The sequence below is a fragment of the Marmota marmota genome, unplaced genomic scaffold (genome assembly GCF_001458135.2).
Source record: "Marmota marmota marmota unplaced genomic scaffold, marMar, whole genome shotgun sequence".
Lineage (NCBI taxonomy): Eukaryota > Metazoa > Chordata > Mammalia > Rodentia > Sciuridae > Marmota > Marmota marmota.
The window spans coordinates 3144159-3160121 of record NW_026000169.1 but is presented as its reverse complement, the minus strand read 5'-3'; the positions used below and the strand labels follow the sequence as shown (position 1 = coordinate 3160121).

At 38.5% G+C, this 15963-nt stretch overlaps 1 protein-coding gene across 1 annotated transcript in view; it reads left to right on the top strand.

The window, feature by feature from the left end:
* Gucy2c (guanylate cyclase 2C) overlaps nucleotides 1-5971 on the top strand; it is a 69586-nt gene extending 63615 nt beyond the window's left edge. The window contains exons 25-27 of the mRNA XM_015498189.2: nucleotides 1548-1642; nucleotides 3675-3751; nucleotides 5339-5971. Coding sequence (XP_015353675.1) covers nucleotides 1548-1642; nucleotides 3675-3751; nucleotides 5339-5513 — 347 coding nt within the window. The 3' untranslated portion in view covers nucleotides 5514-5971. The remainder of the gene's footprint in view (nucleotides 1-1547; nucleotides 1643-3674; nucleotides 3752-5338) is intronic.
* The last annotated feature ends 9992 nt before the right edge of the window (nucleotides 5972-15963 follow it).

Below are 15963 nucleotides of genomic sequence, written 5' to 3'. Positions count from 1 at the left end.
GGGGAGATGCAGGATGATCCTGCACAGCAGCAGAATGTGAGCCTGTGTCAATCTGGTCCTTGCTGTATTTGCTTTTGTTGTTGTCATTTACTGATAATTATCTTATTCTTCTATTATTGCTCAGTTTTTAATTTTCTATATTTTTCATCCACCTTCAATTAATTCAACCGTGCTCTACCTGGAATAGTCATGAAATTTATCATAGATCTATGGAAGTTAAAAAAAAAAAAACTCCTATGGGCTATATATGGACTATACACACTGCTTCAAATTCCCATTTCTCTTTTATCTGGTTTTTCTAGGAATTAATTTTAGTAAAGGAAAGAGTCTTGGTGTTTGTTATATGCAAAGATATATATTATATTTGCCCTGCCAAGATAAAGGCACAGGGTGCTGCATGTAGTAGTTGCTCAATAATATTGGAGATAATGATAATAATGGAAATATATAGTAGAAGAAAAAAGCACTAGTAGATAAGAGCTGACAAAAACACAGGAGGCAGGATAGTAGTTTGGTAGTCAACTGACAATCTGATACTAGTATATGCTGGAAAAATCAAGAGTATAAAGAAAAGAATAAGAGTCATACAGACTTGGGTTAAAATCATAACTATGCTAATTACTATCAGAGTAAGTTGGAGGGAAATGTACCCGATCTTTCTAGGACTCTGAAAGATGAAGATGTAAATTGAGGATAATACCCTAACCTTGCTGGGAGAACTCGGAATGATGTATGTTAAGCATTTAGTAGTGCTCTGGCCTGTGGTAGGTGTACACCTGGGCTTTCCATCATTCTTCCTACTGACACTGTTTGTGGTGTGGCTGTTAGGCACCATAGTGAGAAAGACCGTAGTCAATAATGGAGCATGGAGTGCCCCCTGCTTGTTTTTCAGAGGATAACTGTTGTACAGAAGAAGAAAAATAATTTGAGAAAATCAAGACTCTGGATTTTCATCTTGCCACCAGCCCTTTAGCTGTGCGCTAGAATTTTTTCACAGGAACCCAAAGCAAATTCTAACTCCTAAGCTTGGCACTGAAAGTCTGATCCAAAACCTGGTCCTAGAGGCTACCACCCTGAGCCAGGATCAGAGGACAAAACCCAAGGAGTGCCATCACTCAGGATCCTGAAAACCAGAACCCTTTTTTCCTTATCATGTGTGATAATATTTCTTATCTCACTGATGTTATTTATTTATTTATTGGTACCAGGGATTGAACCCAGGGTGCTTAAGCCACACCCCGATCACTTTTTACATTTTACTTTGAGACAGTGTCTTGCTGGTTGCCTTAGGGCCTCACTAAATTGCTTACCTGGCTTGAACATGTGAAACTCCTGAGCCCATGCTCCTGAGCAGCTGGGATTATAAGTGCCCAGCTCACTGGCATTATTTTTAAGGGTACTTTCATTTAAAAAGCTATGTTTGTTTCTCCTCAATTTAGGATATTTGCTTCAGGTGTTTGTGATAGCATAAATCAAGGGGAAACAAATGTGGCATATCATAGCTGTCAAAACCGAGGAGCTTTCATTTGTCTCTTTTGCATTTCCAGCCTATAGGATTCACATGAGTGGCTCCACTATAGCCACCTTGAAGAGAACCGATTGTCAGTTCCTGTATGAAGTAAGAGGAGAGACCTACTTAAAGGTAAGGAATCTACAGAGACAATTTGTCACACACATCTGGGCCATCTCCTGGGAGACTTAGCCAAGAAAGTCAAGAAGCACAGGGATGAAGACTCCTTTTCTATATGCCTCACAAAGATCTTCCACCATCCCTGTAGGAGGAACCTACATGTGAGCATCAGAACTTTCCTTTGTTCAGGAAGGCCCTTAGGTCTATGACCAATATGTTGTACAACACTGCTATTTCCTCTATATATGTACAAGGTTTGTCCTCAGTTATTCCTCCAAACACAAGAGCTTGTTCTGTTCAAGACTTGTTTAAGTCAAAAGCCCCAATTTCCTACTCTAATGGCAAGATGCTATGTCTCAGGTCACCCTTCTTGTCAGTTGCTTTTATTATTCTGAAACTCTGGACCAACAGATTGAAAAGTATGGCCCATTACTCCTGACTTGTACACCCACCAGGCCTACTGAGACTCCATGGTATAGATCAGAAATCTTACTAACAAGTATTGCAAATGTTTGTGATCACACTGAAGTTTGACAATTACAGCTTTAAATTCCCCATGCTGTTCCTCACATCAAAAACAGCTACCCTTGCCAGTGCGGTGGTGCACCCCAGTAATCCCAGAGGCTGGGGGGGAGGGGATGAGGATGGAGGATCACGAGTTCAAAGCCAGCCTCAGCAAAAGCTAGACGCTAAGCAACTCAGTGAGACCCTGTCTCTAAATAAAATACAAAATAGGGTTAGAGATGTAGCTCTGCAGCTGAGTGCCCCTGAGTTCAATCCTTGCTACCAAAAACAAAACAAAAAAACAAACAAACAAAACAGCTGCCCTCCAAAGCCACCAACTGTCTCCAACTGGCTCTCAGTCTGCTCTTTGAAAATTACAGTCTTTTCACAACTGGTCTAAAGCCAGCTATCAACAGTTTTCTGTCTCCAGTAGCCATAATGCCCTGATCTCCAAGCTTCACTTAGAAAAGCCTCCTTGTATGTAAAGGTGTCCTAACATCACACTCAGTTTTTGAGTCCTCCATAAACACATTTTACAGGTTTTTTGTTTTGTTTTTTGGTGTGGAGAATTGAACCCATGGCCTTGCAAATGCTTGGCATTTGCTACTTGGCTACATTTCCAGCCCATAAATGGACAATATATTTTCTACATAAGAGCATTCCTCTGAAAATAGAAGTGACTTATAGATTATAGATTACTGCAGTCTAAACAGTCAACCAGCCACTATTTTTAAAAGTGAACACACACACACACACACACACACACACACACACATACACACACAGCCATCTAATATCCTTTTTGAGTATAAGCTTAAGCAAAAACAGTTTCTGATAAAGTTATGTTTATTTCATAGTCCCCAGATGAGCCAAACAAATGTCACTCAAGGAGTGCTTATTATGGAGAATATGTGTTGATAATTTACACATTTAATGTAGGTAAAGTAACAAAAGTCTTGTGACAAAACTTTGTTGCAAAAGGTGCTAAAATAAAAATGTAGACAGCTGGGCATGGTGGCATATGCTTGTAATCCCAGCTACTTGGGAGGCTCAGGCATGAGATTTTAAGTTTGAGGCTAGCCTCAGTAACTTAGTGAAACCCTATCTCAAAATAAAAAGGGCTGAAACTCAGAGGTAGAGCACCACTGGGTTCAATCTCCAGCATGTTCCCCCCCCCCAAAAAAAAAGGAAAAGAAGAAAATGTAGGCAATGAAAACTGGTTGGGTTTGTTGGTGCAACAGAATTACAGATGATTTTTTTTAAATTAGAGTTGTTGAAATGTAGCTATAGTGATATTTTCAAATATCTTATGGGAAAAAACCTATTTAGTCAGAGATTTATTTTTTTAAAGGAATTTGGAAATAAAAATTTATCTAGAGATAACACAAATCATAAAGGCATGTGCTATGCGCTTAAATATAGGCATTGATGAGAAATGTGGAGGTGAGATGCCTCTTGGAAACAGATCCCTGTAGAACAGTGGGCTAGAGCGGAACTGTCTCATTGGCATCCATTGGACTCACCTCTTCTGTCTCCCTAGGGAAAAGGAACAGAGATCACCTACTGGCTGACTGGGATGAAGGACCATAAATACAACCTGCCAACCCCACCAACTGTGTAAGTTTCTGGGTGTGACCAGGAGGGATAGGGGAGTTGGAGGTTTTGGCCTTGTAAGCTATGCTCCTTACAGCCATTCAAGTAAGTTGGGGCAAGTGCCTTGCAAGTGGCAATGATGTGTTGAGTATGAGGCAGGGGGCTATACACATGAGAACCCTCCCTTCTCCAGCTTCTAGAACTGAGTGTCCTGAGACCTGCATTTTCCTGAGACCTCAACAACACTGAAAAATACTTAGCCTGGCTGCCCTGGCTGGAGCATAGGCTTTCTTCCATGAATCAGATGTGTATTCTCAGTGAAATCACTGCATTTTACTCTGGACTTATCCCAACAGTTGTTCCAGGGAGCGTCCACCTGGAAAAGAGGAGGAAGGGATATACTATATAAAACTTGAGATTTCGTTTACTGGCTCTTTTTTCCTTCTGTACAAATGAGAGTTTTTTTTTTTTTTAACTGTCCCAATTGTATTTTAAATACCTGTCCCCATTAAAGTATACTCAGCTCATAATATTTGCAGAAAACATGCCATATATTAGGTAAGAATACAAAATAGAAGTTTCTTTAGTATGGGTATGTGTTTCTACCTATTACATCATTTTCCTGAAATGTGCCAGCCATCATTTCATGCTTGCTGAAAAATTGACTAAATGTCCCTGCCATGAGGTATGGCAAAGCTAGTGCTGTGTTCCAGACTTGCTTGAAAGAACAAAAAGCAGTTTGGAGCTCACTTAATGCATGTCTGGCTCTTACAAGAGTAGAACATGCTGGAGACAAGAAGCTCTCAGCATTTCTCCTCCTGTCTCATCTTTCTGCTAGTCATCTGATGAAAACAGGACCTTCCTCTGCCCCACAACCATGGTTCTGCATCTTCACATGGAGTCTGTGTTCACCCTGAGATGACAAAGCCAAGGTCTAAATAGCAGGTTTCAGTTCTCTAAAAGGTGATTCAAGTTCAGTTGCATATTGGTAGACATTGCAGCAATCCGTCGTGTGGTTATTGCCATGGCTTTTGCTAGAGCAGAGAATAATCCCTGTCTTGCAGACGCCTAGATGCCATCAGAGAGATGGTGCATGGCTAGAGATACACCAAGATAACCCAGATCTTCCCCAGAACATAGGAAACCTGGTTCCTTACTAGCAGTACCCCAGGTCCATTCTTGAAGCCCTCTACCATCCTGAGCTCTCCCCAAACAATACCCATATCCACAGGTATATGTGGGACCAATGTATTTTGAGGGTTGGGTGGCCTCCTTTCCCCTTCCTCAGTAGCATACAGTGGTATTTGAAAACCTAGATCTTCTGACTATTCTTCCAAATTCTAGCAGCTTGTTGATTCATTTTGAAATTGCAGTAGAATACCCTGCCTGCTGTAGAATATATTCTGCTTACTCTATAAGCATTGCAGGGATGGCAGTCCTTCAAGCTCACTAAAGGTAAGGATCATTCTGCATTCTTGGAGCTTTCTACATCTGGCACAGAATAGACATTCACAGAGTAATTGGGGAACTGAACTGATGATTCTGGAGCTGGGGAATATTCTCTGTGAATTGCTAAGATGTTTCATTTTTCTCTCCCCACCCTCTTTCCAGGGAGAATCAACAGCGTTTGCAAGAAGAATTTTCAGATATGATCCTCAACTCTTTACAGAAAAGACAGGCTGCAGGAATAAAAAGCCGAAAACCAACACGGGTAGCCAGCTATAAGAAAGGCACTCTGGAATACCTGCAACTGAACACCACGGACCAGCAGAACACCTATTTTTAGACCAATGAAAGTTTAAGGACTTACACACACCAAATCCAGCTGCACTTAGGCAGCAGCCTCGAGTGTCCTAAGGCTTGCATTTTCCTGAGACCTCAGTGACACTGAAAATACTTAACCTGGTCCTGGCTGGAACATAGACTTTCTTCCATGAATCAGATGTGTGCTCTCGGTGAAATCACTGCATTTTACTCTGGACTTATCCCAACAGTTGTTCCAAGGAGCATCCAGCTGGAAAAGAGGAAGACATATACTATCTAAAACTTGAGATTTTGTTCTTATTTTATGTATTTCATGTTTGTTTTATTGTTTTGTTTGTGGATTTTTAAAACTGGTCCCAACTACATTTGAGCTATCTCATCTCCATTTAGATATCTTATCTCCATTTAATCCCCTTATCTCAAAATTTTTGCAGAAAATATGCTAGATGTTAGGTAAGAATAAAAGTTTGAAGTTCCTGAGTCTAGGTATGGGTTTCTACCTGTTTTCCTGGAACGTACCAACTATTATCTTCTGCTTGCTGAAAACTGACTAAATGCTCCCTCAATGAAGCATGACAAAGCTAACTGTTGCTCAAGGGTGAAAGCCTGCCAGGGAAGTTTCACCTGCTGCATGCAAGGGGATTTTAACCTTTAAACAGAGACCTTGCCTTGGGTTGTCCCATTTAGCAATATGGACATGTAATACAAGTAATGCCAGTGACCTAAGAATGGCACCCAGGCAGGGGTCCAATTCCTACACTGCTTTTTTCTAAAAAAAAAAAAAAAAAAAAAAGTAATAATCTCTAAAGCACCTGATGTTTTTCAAAATGTAATCCCTTCATTAAGTGAGGCATGATGAGTGTGTGTGTGTGTGTGTGTGTGTGTGTGTGTGTGTTTTAGTTATAAGATATGTAAGGTAGATCAGGATGTTTCAGTGTTGAATACCTGGAGTTCTAGGAGGGAAAGCAGAGATTATAAACAGAAGGAATGGACAAATTATAGGGGGAAAATGCTCAGAAGTGAAAAAAAAATACACTACCTAGAGGTGGATTTAAAAACAAAACAGACATAAGTACTTATGGAGAAACTACAGAAGATCCTAAGGGTTTCTAGACAAAGAAAAATATTTCAAAGCAATATGAATTAGATCAGCACTAGATGTTTCAGCAAGAATACTAGATGTTAAAGGAAAATTGATCAATAGCTTCATATTTCTGAAGAAACATAGTTATTAATTCAGAATTCTCTTCACATATGTAAGAGCTCAGAAAGTTTATCATGCATAAACTCTACCTGAAAGAAGAAGAAGGGCTGGGGTTGTAGCTCAGTGGTAAGAGCACTTACCTAGCATGTGTGAGGCCCTGGGTTTGATTTTCAGCACTGCATAAAAATAAATAAATGCATTAAAAAAAGGGTTCCCATCTTTTAAAAATATATTTTTAAAAAATTGCAAAAAAAGAAAGAAGAGTAAAAGAAGTACTCTGTGAATACAAGAAATTAATTCAAGAGGAAGGCATGAATACTACAATCAATCTTCATATATTTGGTTATATATGCTATTCTTAAAAACATGCAAGGTCTGACTTTGAAATATTAAAATAATAATGATACTAAATCAATTAGACATGTGTTTCATTTGTTTAATGCTAGATATCCAGTATCAAAAAAGTAAATAAAGAGTGTATATTGAGACAGGAGTATAGGGTTAAAGTTTAAGTTGGTGACTGCTAAAAAAAAAAATGGCATGCTCTGTGCTTGAGATAAGTGGCAAGAAGACCTTCCCCAACTACAGCTATTGTTTAGGACAAAAGAAGAGAAAGCACGGAAACTGCCTAAGCAGGTTTTTTTAAAAAGTATTTATTTTCTAATTGTAATTGGACACAATATCTTTATTTTATTTATTTATTTTTATGTGGGGCCGAGGATGGAACCCAGAGCATCACACGGGCGAGTGCTCTACCACTGAGCCACAACCCCAGTCCCTGACTAAGCAGATCTAACAACAACCACAGCCATTTACCCCAAAACAACTGATGTTCATTGAAACGCATTTAAATGCTAAAAGACATGCTGTGTATTTTCAAAATGCAATATTTAGCTTTAAATGTAAAATGACTTGGGATGTTAGAAAGACAGCTGGAGGGGAGAACAGAATGAAAAGTTACAAGCAGTTAACACAGGGTGTAAAAATTCACAGCCCCTTGACTGTGAAGGAAGAGGACCAACCTACCAACAGAATAAATTGTATATGTGCCCAAAGGCACTCAATCCAAAAGCAATCGATCCCAGGGGGCTCCCCCGCCCCAAGAGAACAAAGGGAGTTGGGGACAACTTTAACCAGATAGGAAACAGTACAACTTAGGAGACATTCATTCAGGAAGACTGTACACCTCATAGTACTCAGTCAATGAGGATACAGGGGAAGGATCTTATGCTCTAGAGGATAGCATGTTGGTTGTACCCCATATGAGGGTGCCTGCTCCCCTAGACACATGCTCTTACAAGACCGTCATTAAAGTAAAAATCTCGCTTTTTCCACACCTCTTAGTCTATTCTTTGGGTTTGGACAGGTAAGCATGTTTCTCACAATGCCCAGCGGGAAGACTTAACATAATTTTAGACACATTTTTGTGTGCAAATTAGCACAGGCACAATGTCAAAATGCAACATAGTTTATGAATATATTATTTTATAACCCCCAAACATTTATATGTTGTTTACCCCTTATCTCCTTGGTTCTCTGACTATGGGATCGCCATCATGCTATATTAATCAGTGCAGTAAATAATTCTCATCAACCCTCTCTTTGTTAACCATGTTTGATTTCTGTCCTGCAAGAGCTAAAAGAACCACTAACCTGGGAACAAAATGAGAAAAATAAGTTTTGTCCTATTTTCCTTCCTTGTAATATTTTGAAAATTATTGGAAATAACAAACTATAAAAGAGAAAACTCCAAAGAAATAACCACCAAAAAATACTCAGGAATTTCAACTATAAAATCTAATGCATACCTGTTCAAAAACTGACCTTTGGAATAAAACAAGAGAGGAACCTCAGATCTGCTATTACCTCCCCAGACCTCAGAGCAAAAAAAAAAAAAAAAAAAAAAAAAGTCCTTCAAAAGTTAATTATTCTGAAAGGTTTGTCTGTTAATCTCTGAATTGAGGTGACCAGATCTAGGCCATGCAGAAGAAAAACTATGATGACATATCATTTTTAGGTCTACAACATAACATTCTACTGGAAGGAGATGCCAGCATAAAGCAAAGAAAGGAAGGGTGAGAAGGCTGTGGTCACCATAGCAACAGAGATACTGCATTTTAAAGGGCTCAGCTATGAGTTACATTAACCATTCAGTGGAGCCATTCAGTGTAGTCCACTGGAAAAATAATGTGAACCATTTCTTATCTTTTAATTCTGGAAGGCTAATACATTTATAGAAAGATGAAAAGTTTCTGGTCCAGATGAGATGATGTACATTAATTTCTCCCTTCTCTTCCCCTCTAACTACAACTAGAGACCCGTGATGAAATGTAGAAACAATCAAGGTAGAATTCAAAAAGGTGGAAAGAGGAAGGCAAACTGGTTAGGGACTCCAGACTGGCACAACATTACAACAGAGGGTTTCACTTTGTTCCACCCAGCAAAAGAAGGGAAACCTGCGTGATGTCCAACAAATCCACAGAATGAATTATTTTTGGAACTTTATCAAAATCAGTTGGCCCTACAACAGTGGTGATACTTTTTATGCCATTGACTTACATGTCTATGTCTTCTCTAATGCCACATAATTTTAATTACTTGTTGCTCTATAATAAATCTTAAAATTAGGTGGAGTGCTTTTCCCCATATTATTGTTTCTTTCCCCAAAATTTTTAGCTAGTAGAGTTTCGTTTTCTTTCTATATAAATTTTTAGAATAAGCTTGTCTATGGCTATAATAAATTGCTAGGAGATTGATATCATTTGTATCAAACCAATGTATCAGTGTGGAGAGAACTGGCATCTCTATGCTGAGTCATCCAGTCCATGAGCATGGTATGTCTCACCATTTGTTCAGGTTTTCTTACACATGTGTGATTCAAATGTTAACTCTCGTACTTTTAAAAAGTCAAAATAAATAGGTAAATTATTCTAATAATGTATCTCATTAAACCAGTGTGTTTAAAATATTGTCATCTCGGTATAGAATTATTAATTAGATACCATTATTCTTTTTATGGTGTCTTTAAAAGCAGTGTATATTTTACACTTAATTCAAACTAGCCACATTAAAAGTGCTTGAGGTCACTTATCACTAGTCATGACTAATTATTGGACAGCTCTGCTCCAGAGCTCTGCCCCCAAATTGGGAAACACTCCTTTTTCAGGGAAGGAAAAGAAAACTATGGATTGAGTGAGAAAGTAAGAGGATCTATTTAAAAATTTTTCATATATATATATATATATATATATATATATATATAGTAGATGGACACAATGCCTTTATTTTATTTATTTATTTTTATGTGGTGCTAAGGATCAAACCCAGTGTCTCACACAGGCTAGGCAAACCCTCTACCATTGAGCTACAACTCCAGCCCCCTATTTACACTCTCAAACCAGACACAGATAAAACATGAATATCGAAATTATCTGATACCAAATTTTAGATAACTATTGTCAAAAGCTGTAAAGAAAAAAGTAAACATTGTACAAGTTAAAATGGGCAATTTTAGCATAGAATTGAAAACAATAGGAAAAAAAAAACAAATGAAATTCCTACAAATAAAAACATACTAACCAGAGATGAAGAATAATTTTAATAGGCTTATCAGCAGACTTCACACAGTTAATGAAAGGATCAATGCACATGAAGATAAGACTAAAGAAATTATGCAAGCTAACAAGAGATAAAAAAGTGAATAAAGCCAAGCAAGGCTGCTGAGGGCTGTGGGACAATATCAAAAGGTGTCACATGTATGTAGTCAGAATCCCAGAAGACAGAACAATGCAGAAAAAAATATTTGAAGAAATAATGGCTGATAATTTGCCTAATGTAATGATGCCAAACCACAGACCCAAGAACCTCAGAGAACTCCAGGCTGGATAAGTACACAAAACCACTGTCAAGCACATTATATTCAAAGTGCTGGGGGAATAAAACAAAGAAAAAGTTATGAAAGCAGTCAGAGGTTGATGAAAAGACACATTGTATATGAAGAACAAATATTGAGAATCCCTGGATATGGCGGTGCATACCTGTGATCCCAGCTACTCTGGAGCTGAGGCAGGAGGACTTGGAATTCTATGCCCAGCAAAACATATATTTCAAAATGAAGAAAAAATAAAAGAAGTGAGAATTTATTGCTAGTGGATCTACTGTACAATAAATGTTAAATGATGATCTTTAGGCAGAAGGAATTTAATACTAGATAGAAACCTGGATCTATACAAAGAAATGAGAATGTGTAAAGGTAAAACAAACATCTATTCTAAAATTACTTCTGGGTTTACCTCCTTGATTTGGATTATCTATTGAATAGTACAGACTTAGAAACCATAAATTTTTATTTTTGTTTTTTGATGCTTCACCAAAGGAGATACATAAGTGCAAACCGGCTTAGGTAAAAACATTCAATACCATCAGTCAGTAGTAAGATATTGTTAAAGAAAGTCACAATGAGATAACAATGCACATTTCTTAAAAGAGCTACAATACAAAATTAACAGTATCAAGTGCTGATAAGGATAGAGAGCATAGATTGTTGACAGGCATTTAAAATGCTACAAAAACTTTGGAAACTAGTTTGGCAGGATTAAAAATAGTAAGTTAAACATACGGTTGCCACAGGACCCAATAAGATCACTCCTATCTAATTATCAAGTAAGTTGGAAACTATGGTTATACAAATATAATTCATGTTCTTGAATGTTTATATCATCTTCATTCATAAGAACCAAAACTGTAAACAACTGAGATTTTTTTAACGGGTGAATGTGTTTCAAAGCTGGGGCCTTCTGAAAAGCCCTTGCCCCTTCAAACCCCAATTCTTGCAATCAAGTCTGAAAGATTTTAGAGACATGTCAGGAATGAGTTTATTGAAGGGATAGGAAAAGGGAAAGGGGACAATATATCAAGGGAGAGAGTGAGTCCCCTCAGAGGAGAGAGGAACAATGTGCCTCTCCTGCACGCCAATCTTTTTTTTTTTGGTGTGTGTGTGTGTGTGTGCGCGCGCGCGTGTGCGAGTGCCCAGTGCTGGAGATTGAACCCCAGGCCTTTTGCATGTGAGGCAAGCACCCTACCAACTGGGCTACATCTCCAGCCCCACCTTCAATTTTACTGGGGACCCCAGAGAAGTTTCCGGAGAGTCCCTCCCAGGTCCACCTCTTGACTTTTGACTGACAGAAAGGTGACATCATATTTTCAAGTCCTCACTGACATGACAACTCTATATAACGTTGGCCCAGGGTGGCCAGTTCTAACTGGATTCTTAATCATTTTTCAGGTTTTGTGGCTAGGAGAAATTATCCTTATCTTCTAGAATCTGATCTGTGTAAAGGGTTACAAAAGTCTCTCCCTTCAAAGTATATACCACAAAGGAAGACTTTTACCGTAAGCGAAAAACAACCAAATGTGGATGGAACATAAGATGGAATGCAGACTGTGGTGAATGAATGTAGCTTTATTATATGAAGAAAGTGATGGAAAAAGGAGCTGACTAACTTTGGAAAATAATATTTTCCAAAATAATATTATTCCAAAATAATATTTGGATATTATAAGGTTTTGTTTATTTGTTTATTTAAAAAAAAACACATGTACAAGCGGGGTATGGTGGTATACACCTGTAATCCCAGCAACTCAGGAGGCTGAGACAGGAGAATCACAAGCTTGATACCAGCCTTAGCAATTTAGTGAGACTCTGTCTCCAAAACTAAAAAGGCTGGTGGTAGAACACCATTGGATTCAATCCCCAGTACCAAAAAAGAAAAAGAAAAAAGCATAGTACAAGCTCTAATCTAATGTTCCACAGAAAAGCATGAGTTTAAAATTCTGAAATTACAGGTTGATAAAGTAAATATATTTTAGATATAAGTAACAGATTTATTATTAAAGAGAAAAAGTTATAAATAAGCAAAGAGGGAATGCTGGAATTAACTATAAAACTGGATGAGGTCAGAAATATCACTATGAATCATGTTGATTTTTGAGAAAGAGAGAAAAACCTTTTTGTGTGCACACACCACTTGCTGAGAAGATAGGAGTAAGAAATGAAATGTGTTTGAAGTTATGGAAATGACAAAAGGAAGGACTGATACCATTGATAATGGAAGAGGAAAGAGAATAAAATGGGATGTGTTGATATCAGCCTTAGCAACTTAGTGAGACTCTGTTTCAAAAACTAAAAAGGCTGGTCATAGAGCACTATTGGGTTCAATCCCCAATACCAAAAAAAAAAAAAAAAAGAAAGAAAGAAAAGAGAGAACCACTTTTTATTTACGAGTACACTCATTCTTCATTAAATAGCAGGGATACCATGCATAATGGAAGAGGAGAGAGAATAAGATGGAATGTATTGCAAGTGAGCTTACTCTTCATCTAATAGCAGGAAATAGGTCAGATAATTTCAACAAGAAAAAATAATAGAAGCATATTGTTTCAATTCATGGCAAAGCACTCAAAGCATGAATAAAAGAAAGGGACCACCCCAGAGGAATGGGAAAGAGAAGTGATTAGGTCAGGTGACTTGCTTCTCATTATAAATGCTAATTGTATATTTTTTTACCAGATGCATTTATTACGCAGCTTATTATTACAGAAAAAATAAAATAGATTTTCCATAGTTAGTGATGACTGTATTTTGTAAAATGTCCAAGTAAAAAAAAATTCTTTATTAAATATTTCCTATGTGTACAAAATAATTATAGAAATAAAAACTAAATCATGTAATTTTTTTTTCAGAACTCTACCTATTGCACAAGTGAAGTATTCCTGTCTTCCTGGCAGCATCTTTTCAATGATCATACAGGTTTTATTTTTGTGACTAAAAAAAGAACAACAATGACAAAAGTGACGAGGGAGTTGTTCTTTTTGTGCCTCAGTCCCATGCATTTTTATTCGACCAGCACATGGCAGGCCTACTTTTGAGTGATGTGTTCTGAAAACGTCCTTGTTCTCATAGTGGTGATGAATTAAGTGGTGATGAATATTTTCCAGTAGAGAATTCTCCTTGAGAATGGTTTTGTATTTGTTTGTAGCAATAGCATTAATGTTTTCGTGTTTGCTAAAAATGCTGTTATCTTTTTTCTGTTCTTTTATAAAATATGCAGGTTCTTACATATACACAGATACCACACAATCTAACTCCAGTTTTAAAAACATTTTGTCTTTCACCTTTAAACAATAGCAGTTGGCCACTGTGTAGATTATGCCAATGTCGGGTCATGTAACATATTAACCCAACTCTAGGGTAGATGGAGTTCATGATGAAGAAATCAGTGTCCTGACTCAGATGTGTTTAATGTTTAGACACACTTGTGACTTGCTGTTTCCTTTTGCTACAAAAACCATAAGCTATCCCTTTCAGTTCTTCATTTCTCTATTAATAATATCTTGTGGCTTATAGAAGTACAGACATAAAAGTGGGAATTGCACCAGAGCCTCCTGCAGCTTCTCCAGAGAACCCAGACGACCCCATCACTTACACAGCTCAGGAACAAGAACAGTGTGGAGCAGTGGTTCTTAAACTCTGAGGAAGGGACCTTTCTTCTCCTTGCCCCACCCCTACCCATTTCAAATCGAGAATGATATTTTTATAAACCAGAAAATCATATGCTTGGATATTGTAGCAATTCCCGACTTCCATAAAAGTTTCCAAATGCTTATTCTCACAAAGGCAGCCCAATCCACAAACAGTATGTATTCATAACAGTAAACTTTTCAGCAAACACCACAGTGGCCACTGCTTGACATCTATGTCATTAGGGTCTGTATGCCAGAAATTTGTCCTGGAAGAACCAAATGTTTCAGCCCCGTGCCCAAACATGACTGCCTCTTCACAATATGCTATCTTACCTGCCCCTACCCCCACCCTGCAAAGAAATTCTATTTTAAAATCCTCTTGGGAGGAAAGCATCAATGAGATATGAAAGTATTTTCTCTCAAGGGGCTTGAATATAAGAAGGGACAGGTTGAGAAGGATGGCAGGAAACCAAGGAAGGAAAACAACGTCATCTCTAGGTTGATAAACATGGAACTCAGAACCCTATTGTTATGGCGCATATATATATATATATATATATATATATATATATAGTTCAGAGGAGAAACAATCGGGTTATCGGATTCTTAATCCAATCATTGCATTAATCCACTTGAATGGATTAACTGGGTGGTAGCTGTAGGTAGGTAGGGTGTGGCTGGAGGAGGCAGGTCACTAGGGGCTTATATTTTGTCCCTGCTGAATAGAATGCACACACATTCTCTTTTTTCCTTTCTCCCTCCCTCCCTCTTCCTGCTTCCTCCTTCTCTCTCTCCCCCTATGTCTCCTTCTTCCTCCTTGCTATGCCCTGAGCTGTTTTCCTCTGCCACCTTTCTGCCTTGATGTTCTGCCTCACCTAAGGCCCAGAGCAATGGAGTTGGCCACCTAGGGACTGAGACCTTTGAAACCATGAGTGCCTAAACTTTTCCTCCCTATTCTTTCATCACAGTGGTGAAAAAGCTGACTAAAACACCTATCCTAATACCTTGAAACTAGTAAGATGCTGTCTGCAGGTTGTTGCCAGGGCAGGTGGGGAGAGGGGAAGATTTCTTTGAGATGGCTTAACACCAGTGCCAGCACGGTGGCTGGACTATTGAACCTGGAGGCTCTGCTCTGCTGTTGGGTTCTTGCCTGGTCCCATGCCTAAAGATTGTGGAGGCCACTGTTTGGAACCTACTGCTATCATACAGCATTGGTGAGAAGCTAGAGACTGCGTACCTGGATGGACTGGGACATGCTAGAGTCCTAGGCCAAGGTGGGGGTTGAGCAGGGTGATGTCCCTCTTGCATCTCCAGCACATTCCTCTTTTGGTTTGAACTATTTTGTGCATACTCCTATGCCTCCCTCCCTTCCTCCCAACTATATGGATGGTCCCTGTTTGGGGTTCAGTGTAGATTCCACTTCCTCTAAGAGCCTCTCTAGACTGAAACTGATGTCTTCCTCCCCTGACTCCTGGGGCACCTTTCTTATTGTTGTGAACCACTCATTGGGCACTTATCTTGCCAACCATCCGTTGAAGCATGTTTTTGTGTGTTCATGCCATATGCCACCAAGTAGTCTGAGTTCCCAGGGAAGAAAGAAGCCATATAGTTCTAAAAGAAAGAAAGGAAAAACCAAACCCAAACCAATAATAATAATAACCCTGCATCTTATGTCATAATATAGGTTGATAATTCTGATTCTGATACTGATGGTGGCTCTTCTTATGCTACAGACTTGCTCCCGTGT